Below are 16,898 nucleotides of genomic sequence, written 5' to 3'. Positions count from 1 at the left end.
AGCTGTCTTCCTTCTGATTTTTGCCCCTCACTGACACTTTTGCCTCCCTAATACACCCCCCACTCTCCACTAGCTTATGCTCCTCACAATCACTGCACTGTTTAACATTTGCACATTTAAAATTTGCACATATTCATTGCACTACATTGCAATGATTCACTAATTTGAACTGTACCTACTATATATATATATATATATATATATATATATATATATATATATATATATATATATATATATATATATATATATATATATATATATATATATATATAGTTGAAGTCAGAATTATTAGTCCCCTTGAATTATTAGCCCCCCTTTTCCCCAATGTCTGTTAAGCGGAGAGATTTTTTCAACACATTTCTAAACATAATAGTTTTAATAACTCATTATTAATAACTTATTTATTTTATCTTTGCCATTATAACAGTAAATAATATACAGATTAAAGTGACATTTAAAGGCATAACTATGTTAATTAGGTTAACTAGGCAGGTTAGGGTAATTAGGCAAGTTATTGTATATATCTATGGTTTCTTCTGTAGACTATCGAATAAAAATATAGCTCAAAGGGGCTAATAATTTTGTCCTTAAAATGGTTCATAAAAAATGAAAAACTGCATTTATTTTAGCTGAAATAAAATAAATAGGACTTTTTTCCAGAAGAAAAAATATTATCAGCCATACGGTAAAAAAAAAAAACAAGTTGGGGAATATTTTAAAAAAGAAAAAAAAATCAAAGGGGGGGCTAATAATTCTGACTTCAACTGTGTGTGTATATATATATATATATATATATATATATATATATATATATATATATATATATATATATATATATATATATATATATATATATATATATATATATTATTATTATTATTATTATTATTATTTTTAACTTTTAGTTTAATCTTAAATATGTAACGATTACTGATAGATTGTCGCATCGCATCATTGAAATCATGTGTATGAAATAATTTTGGCTTCCCTGTAAATATAATGATGACGGAAACGTTGTGAGTTATTCGGGATGTGATGGGTGTTCTTATAGGTGTTTTCTGTCACTTCTTGTTTAACCACATTCAGTGTGTAACGAAGGGTCTGACACAGAGGGATCCATTTGCAGTATATTTATTGAACAGAGTTTAATAATAAACAGCACACAGATGTTAAGCGTGTGCGAACTCACATCAAACACAGTTGTAGTTAGTCGAAGGGCTGGCGGCTGGCAAACACAGGGTGAATATTCAGGCATGGGTCAAAGTCAGGATGCAGGCAAGAGTTCAGGGCAGGCGGCAGGCAATACAGAGTCAAGATTCAGTCCAAAGTTGTCAACGGGAAAGCAGGCAATGATCAGGAATATGAATTTTAAATGATGGTGAATTGCATATGTATATTGATTAGACTCAAAATAAATATGGGCTGTACAAAATATTGTGTTTGATATATATATTTTTTACATTATCATTATTTTTAGCGTTATCAGCAACAGCAGTAGTAACAGGCAATTTTTTATCAGTACTGGATATTTGACAATTTAGTGACAATTTAGTACAATTTGGTGACCTCTGATAAATCAGAGATTAAGCTGACGAAAATAAATTTCAGTATCACTAAATATTGTAGATTTTATTAATAGTTAATAATTTTAATTATTTCATATTAATATATTCTGTTTTCTTATTCCTTATCAGTTTTTGAACTGTTATTGCTTTTAAATATTCCATGTATCTTTCTTATCGTTAAATTCTATTTGAGCTATTAAATATAACTATTATTATTATTGTTATTATTAATATTATGGGGTGACGCGGTGGCGCAGTGGGTAGTGCTTTTGCCTCACAGCAAGAAGGTCGCTGGTTCAAGCCTCGACGTTGTGGGTTGCAGCTCGAAGGGCATCTGCTGCGTAAAACATATGCTGTATAAGTTGGCGGTTCATTGCGTTGTATTGACCCCTGATTAATAAAGGTATTAAGCCGAAAGGAAAACGAATGAAGATTATTATTATTATTATTATTATACCCATGACAATTAGCTGGAACTAACTAAATTCTGAAAATCCGTGTGACCATCCACATCCCTTTTATTCACTTGTTTAAAATCTACATTGCATGGGTTCATTAATTCAGCAGTACTCATGCGTCAACGCTCCTTCAAAAATGATGATGGGATGTAGAGCATGATGGAAAAATAGGGAAGGATCCCAATTAAAAAAATCTTACAGAAGTACTCTCAAGAGACTCAATTGAGCAAAAGCGCTGTGATATATTGAAACGATAATGTGTCTCAGCTGACCACTTCTGATCAGATCAATGAAAATGCATGTTTAACCAGGTGGAAACAGAGACATTGCACTCCAAACCTCCCTGCATGATGAGAACTGCACCGTGCAAATCGCATTCATCCCTAATTTCCCTGATTTGCATAATTTCTTTAGTGAATCACCAAAACAACAGCAAGTGCAGTCCCTTCAGAATTCTCTCGGAGCTGTTTCTTTAAGAGAAAATGCTAAAGTGCTCTTAGATCAGCACTACGCACACACATAAGGCTGCTTTTGGCCCTGCTGTCCATTTTCAGTTGTGCGCACAGGGCATCCATGCCTGAGGCGGCAGTTTGACTCTCTGGGCCCTGTGTTTTTCCACAGCTTCGCCCCCAGACTTTTCCAGAAGCCCTCTAAGAACCTTGCTTAAAGCCAAGACGGGCAGCACAGTCACCATGGAGTGCAAACCGCAGGCCTTTCCCTCAGCCATCACCCTGTGGAGGAAAGGCAATGAAGTGATGCAGAGGACTGACAGGTACAAATACCAGCCTTTTCTTCCTTCCTTTTCTTGCTATCTTTTTTAAAGGGATAGTTCACCTAAAAATGTAAATGTTGTCATCATTTGCTTAGCCTTAAGTGATTCCAAATCTTTGATTTTTTTTTTTTTTTTTGTTGAACACAAAAGATACTTCAACGATATTTTGAAGAATGTTAAAACATTTCTTCTTGAACTGCAGACTGTCAGCTTTAATTTAAGGGTTTTTACATCCAAATCGGGTGAACGCTGTAGGAATTACAACAATTTGCAGATGTGCCTCCCACTTGTTAAGGGTCCAAAAGAAATTGTACAATCAGCTTCTAACCTGTTCCATGGGCGGTGTGTTTTTCTTTTTTATTACAATTACAATAAACAGATAAAAGGTCCAGAGTTCATTTCAAGTGTGCTATTTGCATTTGCGACCTGTTACTGTCAACTCTGGCTGAAAAAAACTAAACAAACCCATCAAAGAAACAACAAAAACAGATCAAGAACACTCAAAGTCAGCAATCAAGTGAAGACTACACCAGAGTAAATACAGAGGGTTCATCACAAGATATAAAGGTAACACTTTACAATAAGGTTAATTAGTTAATGCATTTACTAACATGAACTAATCATGAACAACACATGTACAGCATTTATTAATCATAATTGAACATTTACTAATGCATTAATAACATCCAAGTCCATGCTTGTTAACATTAGTTAATGCACCATGAGTTAACATGAACTAACAATGGACTACTGTATTTTCATTAACTAACGTTAACTAACATGAACAAATACAGTAGTAGATGTATTGTTCATTGTTTGTTCATATTAGTAAATGCATTAATTAAGATTAACTAATGAACCTTATTGTAAAGTGTGACCAATGTAAAATTTTGGTGAGCCTCAAAAACAGGAAGGCCAGATTAGAGTTCTAAAAAAGTCTTCACAGTGCTGGAATAGCATCCTATGGACAGATGAAACCAAGACCAACTTGTACCAGGGTAATGGGAAGTCAAGTGTATGGAGAAGGCTGCTCATGATCCTACGCAGTGAAGCATGGTGGTAAAAGTGACATGGCGTAAGCATGTATGGCTGCCAATGAAACTGGTTCTCTTGTATTTATTAATGATGTGACTGCTGTCAAAAGCAGCAGGATGAATTCTGAAGTGTTTCAGGCAATATGTTTTGCTCATATTAAGCCAAATGCTTCAGAACTCATTGGATGGTGCTTTACAGTGCAGATGGAGAATGACTAGGCCCACATGGAATCTGTTCACGCAGAATTCTGCACATTTTTGATTCTGTTCATTTACCTGTGTACATGTAAATGTGTGTAAATTTATATTTATTCAGTTTTTTAATTAATTACCGTAATATTATTTACTGATATAAAACTATTTATATGAATTATTTACAATACAGTTTGTAAAGTAATATTTTCTGTCTTTTAGTAGATATGAGACACTTGCTTTGCCAGATTAAGTGGATCTAATTGGATTTGCATTGTGAACACTGAATAAAAGTTAAAAAGGTATTACTTTTTATTTAATATATTGAGGTTTTAGTTATGATACTCCCAAAATAATTCTGTATAAATCTGCAGATTTTTAACACAATTCTGCGCAGAAATAGCAAAAAAAGTCTGCAGATTCTGTCTGGCCCTAAGAATGACCCAGAGTTTATGAAGGGAAAGAAATGGAGTGTTATGCAATGGCCAAGTCAATCACATGAACTGAATCCGATTGAGCTTGCTGAAGACAAAACTTAATCAATCAACCAATCAATCAATCAATTAATAAAACTATTCTTTTGTTCAAAATGTATATCATAGAGGCTTTTAAATAACTACATTTTTATGAGGAACTTTTCATAGCTATCTGCGCTGTTTTGGAATTGCGCTTTCCTAGTCAGTAGTTTATGTAAGTGCTGTCGGAAGGACAGATTCATGGTTCAGTGCAGGATAGAAAAGATTTAAAACTACTGTAATCGAAATCTACTGAAACATGTTTATAAATGGTAACAAATGAAACTTAGATGTGTAATAGACACATAAAAACGGAAGAAAAATATCACTTTCTGATAAGCAAAAAGCCCCAAATCTAGAAATGTACAGGTGCACGAAGAAACTATGTTTTCGCCTGCAGCGTCTCACCTTAATTCCTCTTATCCCTTCCTTCTGACCACGTATTGGCGCAAAGGCTTCACCCCAGCAGCTCTGCTATGTTCACACTATCTGCAGCTTAACAGCTATCAAAGGAAGCAGCATTGCCAATTGTGGTCGCTCACTGACCATAACACTCATGAATTATGAAGCAGGCCATTAGGCTGGGCCGGCAGGAGGTCGTTCGACATTTTGGGTTGAGTCTGTCAAGTATGAAATGATTCCTGGTAGGAGGCCACTTGAGGAAGCACGCGCTTGGCTCTTTTTATAATGAAGTTGGATTAAATAGTATGGGAGGAATCCTGTCAGGGCTGGAGAACTACTGTGGGAGAACAATAGATTTGCATTAAGCCGCAGTTGTTTGTTTTGAGAGCGTTCGGCAAGACGTCCCTGGACCAATTTAACTGTAAGCGCATTGCCGAGGAAGTGTGCAGTACAGCCTTAACATTCCAGCAATGGGTTTCCAGCAGGCATTTGCAGTCTGGGTGATATACTGTGAATTGCTGATAGGTATAGGGGAGACTAGAGGCATTTGCACAATCTTCTACATGCATTTGTTTATGAGCCACACACACGGCCACACATTTAAGTGGAATGCGCAATATTACCATTACATTTTTTTTACGTTGAGAAAGCGCCAATCTTAATCTCAAGTTTTAATGTTTCACATTACATTGCAGGGGATGTTACTACAAAAAAGGCTTGAAATACATAAACATTTCTAAATAATGCTACTAACATTTTAGCTTTACTGGCTGTATATGGTGCTAATTCTGGGTGTGTGATATTATCAAAAAATATAGCTATATTTTGTTAATTATTATTCATAAACAGGTAATTTGGCATCATTTTGTCAATTGTGTTTTTGTCTTTAATGAGTGATTCTTCCATTCATTCATTTTCAACAACAAAGCAATTTGATAAAAAATGATTGATACTTTATAATGCATAAAATTATGCCACAGTGGAATGAACCGCCAACTTATCCAGCACGTTTTTATGCAGCGTATGCCCTTCCAGCCGCAACCCATCTCTGGGAAACATCCACACACACACACACACAAACACACACACACACTCATTTACATTCATTCACACTCATACACTACGGACATTTTAGCCCACCCAATACACCTGTAGCGCAAGTCTTTGGACTGTGAGGGAAACCGGAGCACCCAGAGGAAACCTACGCGAACGCAGCGAGAATATGCAAACAACTGAGCCGAGGTTCGAACTAGCAACCCAGCGACCTTCTGGCTGTGATATATATATATATATATATATATATATATATATATATATATATATATATATATATATATATATATATATATATAYATATATATATATATATATATATATATATATATATATATATATATATATATATATATATATATATATATATATATACTGTATATATATATATACTATATATATATATATATATATATATATATATATATATATATATATATATATATATATATATATATATATATATATAATTGTGTGTATATATATACATACACACACACAGATTGGACCATAAATATTTGGACATTGACAAAATTTGTACATTTTTGGCTTTATACACCAACACAATGGATTTTAAATGAAACTAACAGTTTGTGCCTAACCTTAACTGCAGACTGTCAGCTTTAATTTTAATTGACATCCAAATCAGACCACTGTAGGAATTACAACAGTTTGCATATGTGCCTCCCACTAGTTAAGGGTCCAAAAGTAATTGGACAGAATTCTAATCATGAATCAAACTTTTACTTTTTAATACTTGGGTGCAAATCCTTTGCAGTCAATTACAGCAAGAAGTCTGGAATGCGCAGACATCACCAGATGCTGGGTTTCATCTCTGTTGGTGCTCTGCCAGGCCTTTACAGCAAATGTCTGCTTATTCTTGGGACATTTTTACCTTCATTTTTTTCTTCAGCAAGTGAAAACATGCTCAATCGGATTCAGGTCAGGTGATTGACTTGGCCATTGCATAACATTCCACTTCTTTCCTATCAAAAAGTCTTTGGTTGCTTTTGCAGTATGCTTTGGATCATTCTCCATCTAAACTGAGTTCTGAAGCATATTGCCTAATATGAGCAGAAAATACTGCCTGAAACACTTCAGAATTCATCCTACTGCTTTTGTCAGCAGTTGCATCATCAATAAGATAACCAGTTACATTGACAGCCATACATGCCCACATCATGTCACTACTATCACCATGCTTCACTGCATAGGATCATGAGCAGTTCCTTTCCTTCTCAATGCTTTTTTCTTCCCATAACTCTGGTACAAGTTGAACTTGATCTCATATGTCCATAGGATGTTGTTCCAGCACTGCAAATGCTTTTTTAGAACTCTAATCTGGCCTTCATGTTTTTGAGGCTCACCAATGGTTTATATCTTGTGATATATTCACTCCGGTGAAGCATTCTCTTGATTGTTGACTCTGACACACATACACGTACCTCCTAGAGAGTGTTCTTGATATGGCCAAATGTTGTGAAAGATGTTTTTTTCACCAGGAAAAAAATTTTTTGGTCATCTACCACAGTTGTTTCTGTGGTCTTCCGTGTCTTTTGGAGTTGCTGAGCTCACTGGTGCGCTCTTTTCTTTCTTTAAAGAATGTTATAAACAGTTGTTTTGTCTAAACCTAATGTTTTTGCTGTCTCTCTGATATGTTTGTTTTGTTTTTTCAGCCTATTGATTGCTTACTTGACTGATAGTGACAGCTCTTTGGATCTCATCTTGATAGTTGACATTAACATATTACAAATGTTAATAGCACACTTGAAATGAACTCTAGACCTTTTTATCTGCTTGTTGTAATTAGGATAATAAAGGAATAACACACACCTGCCCATGGAACAGTTTAGAAGTTAATTTTCCAATTACTTTTGGACCCTTAACAAGTGGGAGGCAAATCTGCAAATTGTTGTAATTCCTACAGCATTCACCTGATTTAGATATAAATACCCTGAAATTAAAGCTGGCAGTCTGCAGTTAAACTACATGTTTATGTAGTTTAATAATAATGTTAATAATTAATAAATGTTAGAATTGTGTCGATATCCAAATATTTATGGACCTAACTATATAGTAGAATTCGAGAACATTACTATTACTTAAAATAAGTTGCAGATTTCTCTATTAATAAACTGGACATTAAAAACAAAAATCCTTGAAAACTTGAAATCCTTTAAAAACTTGAAATCCTTGAAATAATTCTTGTAAAGTAGATGTAAACTATATTTGTTATTAGGGAAAAATATAGCATTGTGATTTTATTTTTTTTTATTTTGCAATATTTATTGTGATTATGAATACAATTCCACTTTGAATATCTATTTGGAAAGAATTTATTATTTTAGATTGATTGGGTTGATTCTATTGAGCAGTGCATCTGCATAAACAATCCATGGAATTCCAAAGCATGGAAAAGTTTTATTAAAAAAATATTCAAATAAATAAACAGCATTTTGTTTTGAGGGAACTCTAACTTTATTCAGCTTTACAGTAATTAAATAATCAAACGTAAATAATACTGTGTAGTTTTCGTTGTATAGACAAGTCATTAAAAATGTATTGTTATTAAAGTTAAAAACACACAGTCACAGGTCTCAAAAAAACATTTGCATAATGATCAATTATAATACAGACTCAACATTGCAGATACTGCAGTGTGACTGTTATGAATGATCACATTGTGAAATCGATGCTGAAACGATATATCGTGCAGCCTTTTTTGTTATACAGAATTATTAAACATGGCTAATTGTTATTAGAGTTACTAGAAAATAAAAATTAAATGAACGCACTTCAGAATTACAGCCACTTATCATGTACAGGAGAAAATAAGTGTTTGCGTTTTCTAAGATTAAGTGTAATAGTCCTGAAGGGTCTGAAGTCTGATTCTAAGAATAATTGGGTGGTGGATTGAGCTAAAAAAATGCTCTGCTTTACATTTCAGTGGCTGCCTCGTGTGAGCGCACATTCTTCAGCTTCATTGGCTCTCGGGCAGCTGTATCAGTCAAAGATTTATGTGCCATTCTTAAGAAACACATATTATGTTCCTCTTACCCCATTTTTACTGTTCCCGACAGATAAAAACACATTTACACACAGGGATCCAGCTCTATTATGAGTTAACCAAGTTTAAATGTGATTTAAGAGGATTGTGGTTTTCTCCTTTAGGATAACTTTTCTCCCTGATGGAACGCTTAGACTCACAAATGTGACCAAGATGGACGGGGGAAACTATGCTTGCTTGGCTAGAAACCAGTTTGGTACGGCCAGCACTTCGGGAAGACTGTTGGTCACAGGTAAGGATTACTGTAACAGTATTACTTTCTGGCTTGCTCTCTGCTTTTCCTGCAAAGACGAGTCATTTTAACTGTCATTCAGCTGCGGGGATGTTATACTTGGTGTAGTGATTTGTCTGCAAACTCTGGGGGCTTTACAGTTTCGGGCAACTGTGGTTCTTGGTTGCGGCTGAACAATTAATCAAAGTCAGGACAGTTTCTTAAAGGGGAAGTTCACGGAGAAAGGAAAATTATGTCATTCTTTTACCTTTTCTCTCACATATCTTACTTCTGTGGAACAAAAGCAAAGATATTTTAAAGTGAATGTGAAATCAAAGTTGATGATTCTTTTTGGGTTTGTTGTGCACTCTAAGAAAGGTACACAAGCCATCATTGGGGTGGTACCTTTTTAAAAGGTACATGCTTGTAGCTAAAAGGATCATTCTTGTACCTAAAGGTTACATATATTAAGGTGCTTTTTCCACTGCATGGTATAATGTGGTTCAATACCACTTAATTTTCAAGGCTTTTCCACTGCGTTCCATAACTTGTACCTGATATTTTGTAGGACCACTTTGAGTGAGGTTCAAAGCAATCCTTTCCATTACCAAAACACCAAGTATACACACTGCTGATCACCGATTGGTCAGAGAGAATCGTCACTACTAGCTTCATTACCAGGGAGAGACCAAACATGGTATATTTTAAATAGTTAGCAGCAGCCACTGCTGTATTGTAAGGTCTATATTGTGAGTTGTGAGCTAGCCAAGGAGCAGATCCAGCATAATCAGAATGGGACAGGAATGAAACAATGATGCCACTGCAGTAGAAGCAACAGCTATTCAAATAATTTCACTTCATGCAGTAAATTCATTTTGAGGAGTGCTAAACTGCAGATGAAATCTAAACTGAGGCGAGCCAATCCTGCAAAAGCATACCCTACCTTACCACACATTGGAAAATATATACTTTTGTGCTGTTTTGGTACTATTATGTAACTTTAAGGTATCAATATGGACCCTTTAGGTACAAATGTGTATCTTTTGAAAAGGAATACAACCCCAGTGACAGCTAGTTTATCTTTATTTCTGAGAGTCTACTTTAGGGTTTAACCCACAGCCATTTAATCAGTTCTTGATGAACAAAATCAAGGCATTGTTTTTTGTTTGTTGTTTTAAGATGCCAGTGCACATGACAAAAAAGAAGAAAAGAAACATTATAAACATTCCCAAATGCTTTAAAAGGGTGCAACAGTTCCACACCCTGAATGTAAACTTAAAAGTAGTTATGTAAAATTGGTTATTTAAACGGGGCATATAGACGACTTTTTGTTTTCTAACAAATTGTGAACAGTGTGTAATGAAACTTTAACCTGTTGACTGGTTTATTTTAAATGACATTTTTGCAGTGGAAAAACAAAATCAGAATTCTGCATACAGCTCCATTATGCGTAATTACTTCCAAATCTAATAATAAAGATAGAATTACAAAATAAATATGGTCAGGGCTGCGTTCAAAATCACCTACTACTCAGTAGGTACTGCATTTGAATTAAAATGTAATACTCAATTGTTAGAAAAGTACAAATGTTTATGAATGCGAGTAGTAGGATTGGAACTCGGACATACTACATCTGCCATTTTGTCATGATAGCGTGACCTACCCGCATCAGTTGGGTTGCTTTACTCCTATTTAAGAATTTTCTTGGTACATCATGGGACAGCGTATTGTGCATTGGATGCGCACTTCAGAATACTGCCTGAAGTAGGTCATCCGTGTACTTTTCGAATACTGTTTTTTAAACTCTATGAATTCGAACATACTACTCAGTGTGCATATTGTTTTTAGTGTACTATATAGTATGGAAGTATGTGATTTCAGACGGAACTCAGGTGTCAAAAAGTCAACTTTATTTGAGTTTTGATTGATGATGTCATTAGACTTAGTCACATGGCAAGCAAAAACCAATTAACTTTCATGTCATTAATAATTACTTGATATTTAAACTAGACTTTGTATACAGAGTTGATCAATGATTTTCATGAGATAGCTATGAAAGTTTTCTAAAGTGTTCTTAAACTTTCAAAAAGGGATGTACTGATAATGGAAATTAAATAAACTTGAAATTGTGCACAGTACTGATAACCGATACCTTATTACAGTATATTTGTAAGCCGATAACCAATATATAAAACGATAAATACACATCATAATAAGCCTGATTACAAAAAAGATAAACAAATAGTGGACAAAAGGCAGAGATAATCCATCATTTATAACCTGAAAAAAATTAATAAATAAATTATTATTATTATATATATATATTTACATTTAGTCATTTAGCAGAGGCTTTTATCCAAAGCGACTTACAAATGAGGACAAGGAAGCAATTTACACAACTATAAGAGCGACAATGAAAAAGTGCTATAGGCAAGTTTCAGGTCTGTAAAGTCTTAGAAGGAATTAGTAATTTTTTTTTTGAGTACAGTTAGTGGTATATCCAGAGAGGCAACTGCAGAGTAGGAAGTGAAGTGGAGACTAAATAGTTGAGCTTTTAGTCATTTCTTGAAAACAGCGAGTGACTGCCGTTCTGATGCAGTTAGTTGAACGCGAGAGTTCGTGAAAGTGATTTCTTCCCTCTTTGGGATGGAACCACGAGGCGATGTTCATTCACAGAACGCAAGTTTCTGGAGGGCACATATATCTGCAGAAGTGAGAGCAGATAAGAAGGAGCAAAGCCAGAAGTCGCTTTGTAGGCAAACATCACAGATTTGAATTTGATGCGAGCAGCAACTGGCAGCCAGTGCAAACGGATGAGCAGCGGAGTGACATGTGCTCTTTTAGGTTCATTAAAGACCACTCGTGCTGCTGCGTTCTAGAGCAGCTGAAGAGGTTTGATAGAGTTAGCGGGAAGTCCGGCTTGTAGAGAATTGCAGTAATCCAGTTTGGAGAGAACAAGAGCTTGAACAAGGAGTTGAGCTGCATGTTCAGATAAGAAGGGTCGGATCTTTCTGATGTTATAGAGTGCGAATCTGCATGATCGAGCAGTTCTAGAAATTACCCGTTACGTTAAGGCTTTTCACCATTTTGGATGCAGTAATGGTTGCCCCATCCATCTGGATTGAAAAGTTATGGTGTAGAGTCGTGTATATATATATACAGTATATATATACACACACATATGTATGTATTTTTTTATTATTGGATTGTTGATGATTTAAAAGAGTTTATCAACGACTTCTGATATGGCCGCTAAAATGTCATGCATTTCAACTTTTATACTATCTTCAAGTCCATTTTTAGCTTAAAAATTATTTTAAATGCTTAAAATGTTTCCTTTGCATGTTTGGAGGCACTTTTCCTTTAAGCCTGCATTGCATTAAAGGTACAAAAGTTATCAAAACTACTTATCAAAAAGTCTTGTCAGCTTTCCAAGTTTTAGGAACAACAAATAATAAATTGTCTTTGACAGTAGTTGTTCATTTGGTATCAGAAGTGGCTTATATGAAAAGCAGAGGCCTCTGGATTATGCTTGTTTTACCAAAATAAAATATGATCATGTCTTGATTTTTATTTATTTAATTAGGACAGTAAGGTATTACTTTGCTTATACAAAATCCTTGTCACTTAACAAAAATAATGTGCAGTATAGAATATAAAGTCAAGGTGCAGTGGAATAAGAATTATTATTGTGTATGACCTCCTGGCTTGGAGGACTGCATCTATACATCTCTGCAATGATTTAAATAACTTATTAATAAAGTCATCTGCAGGACTCCCAGAGTTCATCAAGATTCTTTGGATTAATTTTCAATGCCTCCTCCTTCATCTTACCAAGACATGCTCAATAATGTTCATGTCATGTGACTGGGCTAGCCAATCCTGGAGCACCTTTGATGTGGAGGCTGAAGTATGAGGAGTGCTATCGTGCTAAAGAGTTTACTTTGTCTTGATACCTTAGGCTATTGATGTTGCCATCCACTCTACAGATCTCTCGCACTACCCCATACTGATTGAATCTCTAAACCAGGGGTCACCAATCCTGCTCCTGGAGAGCCGGTGTCCCTGCAGGGTTTAGCTCCATCTTGCCTCAACACACCTGCCTGGATGTTTCAAGTACACCTAGTAAGGTGTGTTTGATTAGGGTTGGAGCTAAAATATGCAGGACACCGGCCCTCCAGGAACAAGTTTGGTGACCACTGCTCTAAACCATGATTTTTCTTTCACCAAACTTGACTGATTTCTATGAGAATCTTGGGTCCATGCAGGTTCCAATACGTTTTCTGCAGTATTTGTAATGATTGGGACGCAGTTCACAGATGATTCATCTGAAAAATTAACCTTCTGCCACTGTTATAAATGATCAACTAGAAGTCAAGTTATTTTTTGTTGCTTTTATAACTAGGATCAATAACAAGACTTTTATCAGGTAAGGTAGATTTTTGAATATAAGCCCTTGGTATTGTTGACGTCTCGCTCTACTGTTAATCTAGAGCAAAAATATTGAAATTCACACAAGTTTGGAACAACACATGTAAATCAAAATGTACTATATTTGAACATGATGATTCAGACTAATCTACCCTATCCTGACATGCCAGTTACTTCAGAAAAAGTAAATATGAGGCTGCGCAATTGAAACACTGCTGATGCATATACTGTAGTTTGTTCAGTTATTATACTGTAATGCCTTCCAAAAGGGAAAGTTGTTTGATTTCTTTCTGCAGCTTACATGCTCCTCTGGTGTAATGTGACGGGTTGAGCAGTTCAGCTCTCCAACTGGCAGCTTTTTTTTTTTTCTCTCTCTCAGCTGAACTCAACAGAGATGGGATACAGTGGCTTTTTGTGTGTTGTTGTAATTACCCATTTTCACGCTCCGCTTATGGCATTGCAATTACCCTGGATTACACTAATGGAGTGTGTGAGAGTGTAGGTTATAGGTTGAACGTGCACAATTTAGAGAGGAAAATATAGAATGCTGCATTTGCACTCTGGGTTTTGCTGAGATTAGTGCATGATGCTCTTTTTGCAGCAAATTCCTTTCCTGCAGATTTGAATATAAATCGGAGAGAACGTAAACCTGCGCATTAAGGGCTCCTGGGTAAACAAACAGATCTTGTTAAAGGGGTCATATCGGTTGAGTAGAAATTATATTTTCCTTGATTGTTCCAACTAAGAGAGTTCATCACATTATATTGCATTTTCAGAAGTTGAAATAAATATGTAATTTAAAAAAAACTCATATCGAGCCTATTTCATTTCCTGATGCGTTTTTTTTTTTTTTTTTTTCATTCGGATGCTTTCCATAATGGATTACTCTCCTCGTAATTTCAAATGCAAATAACTAGAGAATATAAAAAGACATTAGCTGTTTTTAATAATTGTTTTATAGAACAATCCCTTTGAGATATACCGCTTTGGACCACTTGAAAGCTGTTATCAGGTCTCTGCATTAGCCAAATATGGTACTTATGCATTTTAAGTAAATTGCTTGCATGTGTGTGTGTTCTTCTTCTGATTTTCAGACTAAAAATGATACTTACAACTTTTTTGTGGAAAGAAATGACAAAAGGTCAATATTAAATCTTTTGTGTTTTCAGATTTTAAATGTTGGGGTAAAAAATATGCATTTAGTTATTATTCCATTAAAATTGTCATTTATTTATTAATTTCAAACACAATCAAAAAAGTAAACGTAACGCATATTTTAATAGTGTTGGTCACCACTAAACTGTCTGACACAATTCTACAATTTATTGGAAGCTGAGAGCTATTCACTGAATGAGAAGCTCATCTTTTGAATGGTTTACTAATGACCGTGAGCGTTTTGAGCACTCTGAGTGGAAAAGGCATGTTACATCAGTCACTTTTTTTCATTTGCCATTCAAATGAAGGCAGAGGCAGGGTTTCCATTGAGGTAACAGCAGTGTTTGTGTTGTCAAGAAGACTACAGAGACTTTTAAAGATAGAGTGACCAGTGGTCGCAGTTTCCAGTTATCCACAGCTGTATCTCAAATCTTAAATTTCACAATATTATTAAATATTACAATTATATCAATATCAACAGCAACACTCGTGCACAATATGCTGCAGATAGGGGCCAATCATACCAAACGTGCTTTTTGTATTGAGGCGCCTTTTTTGAATGATTTACTGACGGCTGCAAGTGCTTTGCACACTGCTTATGCACCCTGCGCACCTCGCATTTTAACCAGCCACTGTGCCTCGTATTTTTGTCGTTGAAGGTCAACTCTGAGCAGAAAAAGCGTGTTACATAAGTGACGTCTCTTTCATTCTCCAATTAAATGAAAGCAGAAACTGGGTTTTCGTTAAGGTGACAGCAGTGTTTGTGTTGTCAAAATGACTAAGTGAAGTTTATTCATAAACTAATTTCGAGAGGAGCACGTGATTATGATTGAACACGGCTGGTTCTGCATTAGCATGCTTGATCCACCAATCAGGCCATTCGTAACCACTATAAAGAGCCAGGGTTTTCTCACTACAGTTATCTTCGATTGAAGAATCCCCCCTTCCACCCCTACCTTTTCACCTTTCCCTCCACAGGGCAGCACGGTGGCTCAGTGACTAGCGCTGTCGCCTCACAGCAAGAACGTCACCGGTTCTAGTTCATTAACAGGCCGGTGGTCGTTTCTGTGTGTAGTTTTGCATGTTCTTCCCGTGCTTGCGTGGGTTTTCCCCGGGTTCTCCGGTTTCCTCCCACATTCCAAAAACATGCACAACAAGTTTATCGTTAAATTTAAATTTCAATACAGGTAATCTAATAAAACGGCATATCTTTTAATAGCCTTCAATCTTAATCTTTAGCTATTATAAAAAGGGGGAGTTGTCGAGATCTACCTGAGCTCGAGGCTCCCCTCTCTTCCTCCAAACGGGAGGGAGCCCAGGGCTCAAGAACCTTCGAGCTCAGGGCTCTCTCCCGGGACAGCATGCCAAACTTGCTTATAATCAATCATCAGCTAAGTGTGAACTCTTGAAAGAAACTTTTAAAGATGTAGGGGAGACTTGTGGTTGCTGTTTTGAGTTATCTGGTGCGGAATGACTCACAGATCTTGAAATTCACAATATTAATAAATATTAAAATTATATTAATATCAACAGCAATACTCTTGCACAATACGCAGCTGATTCAGTAATTTCCTAGTGACATAAAAAAGCGCACCATGCTGCTTTTTTCCTTGTCAATAAAAAAGGCAGTGTGGTGCACCTCACACATTTTGGAACGTACGGTAAAAGCGCATTCGGTGTGATCGGCTCCTAATTAATTGATTTATGTTCAATCAAATTTAAAATTGTAAAAAACATTAAGTTAACAATCTGTTTACGTTGGGACGACTTGAAGGGATTGTTTGGAACCCATTTAGTACACTGTGAGTTGAGTGTAGATTTTGTAAATCCATTAGACTCCACATCAAAAACAGAGAGAAGGAGAATGCTAAGCCTTTTTCCTAGTTAAACCTGCAGTTTCCAGCCTATAGAGCATGGAAGTAAAAATCCCATTCATTTTTACAATAGAGAAATAGTTTTAGCAATACTGTATAAACCTTTCATGACAGAACTACTGTGAGCTCTGAGGTTGTTAATATGCTGCTGTTGAAGTCTGTGAAA

The 16,898-nt window shown here is 35.6% G+C and overlaps 1 protein-coding gene across 3 annotated transcripts in view; it reads left to right on the top strand.

Moving 5' to 3' along the window:
* Positions 1-16,898, top strand: part of cntn3a.2 (contactin 3a, tandem duplicate 2) — a 212,462-nt gene that overhangs the window by 144,692 nt on the left and 50,872 nt on the right. For all 3 annotated transcript variants that reach the window (XR_012399022.1, XM_001340803.10, XM_073939892.1), the window contains exons 11-12: positions 2,648-2,798; positions 9,166-9,293. Coding sequence is in view for 2 of the 3 variants with exons in the window: in XM_001340803.10 (XP_001340839.6) it covers positions 2,648-2,798; positions 9,166-9,293 (279 nt within the window). In the remaining variant the exon portion in view is untranslated. The remainder of the gene's footprint in view (positions 1-2,647; positions 2,799-9,165; positions 9,294-16,898) is intronic.

Source organism: Danio rerio, chromosome 23, assembly GCF_049306965.1.
Source record: "Danio rerio strain Tuebingen ecotype United States chromosome 23, GRCz12tu, whole genome shotgun sequence".
Taxonomy (NCBI): domain Eukaryota; kingdom Metazoa; phylum Chordata; class Actinopteri; order Cypriniformes; family Danionidae; genus Danio; species Danio rerio.
The sequence above is the reverse complement of the archived record's forward strand: the minus strand, read 5'-3'. Positions and strand labels throughout refer to the sequence as shown.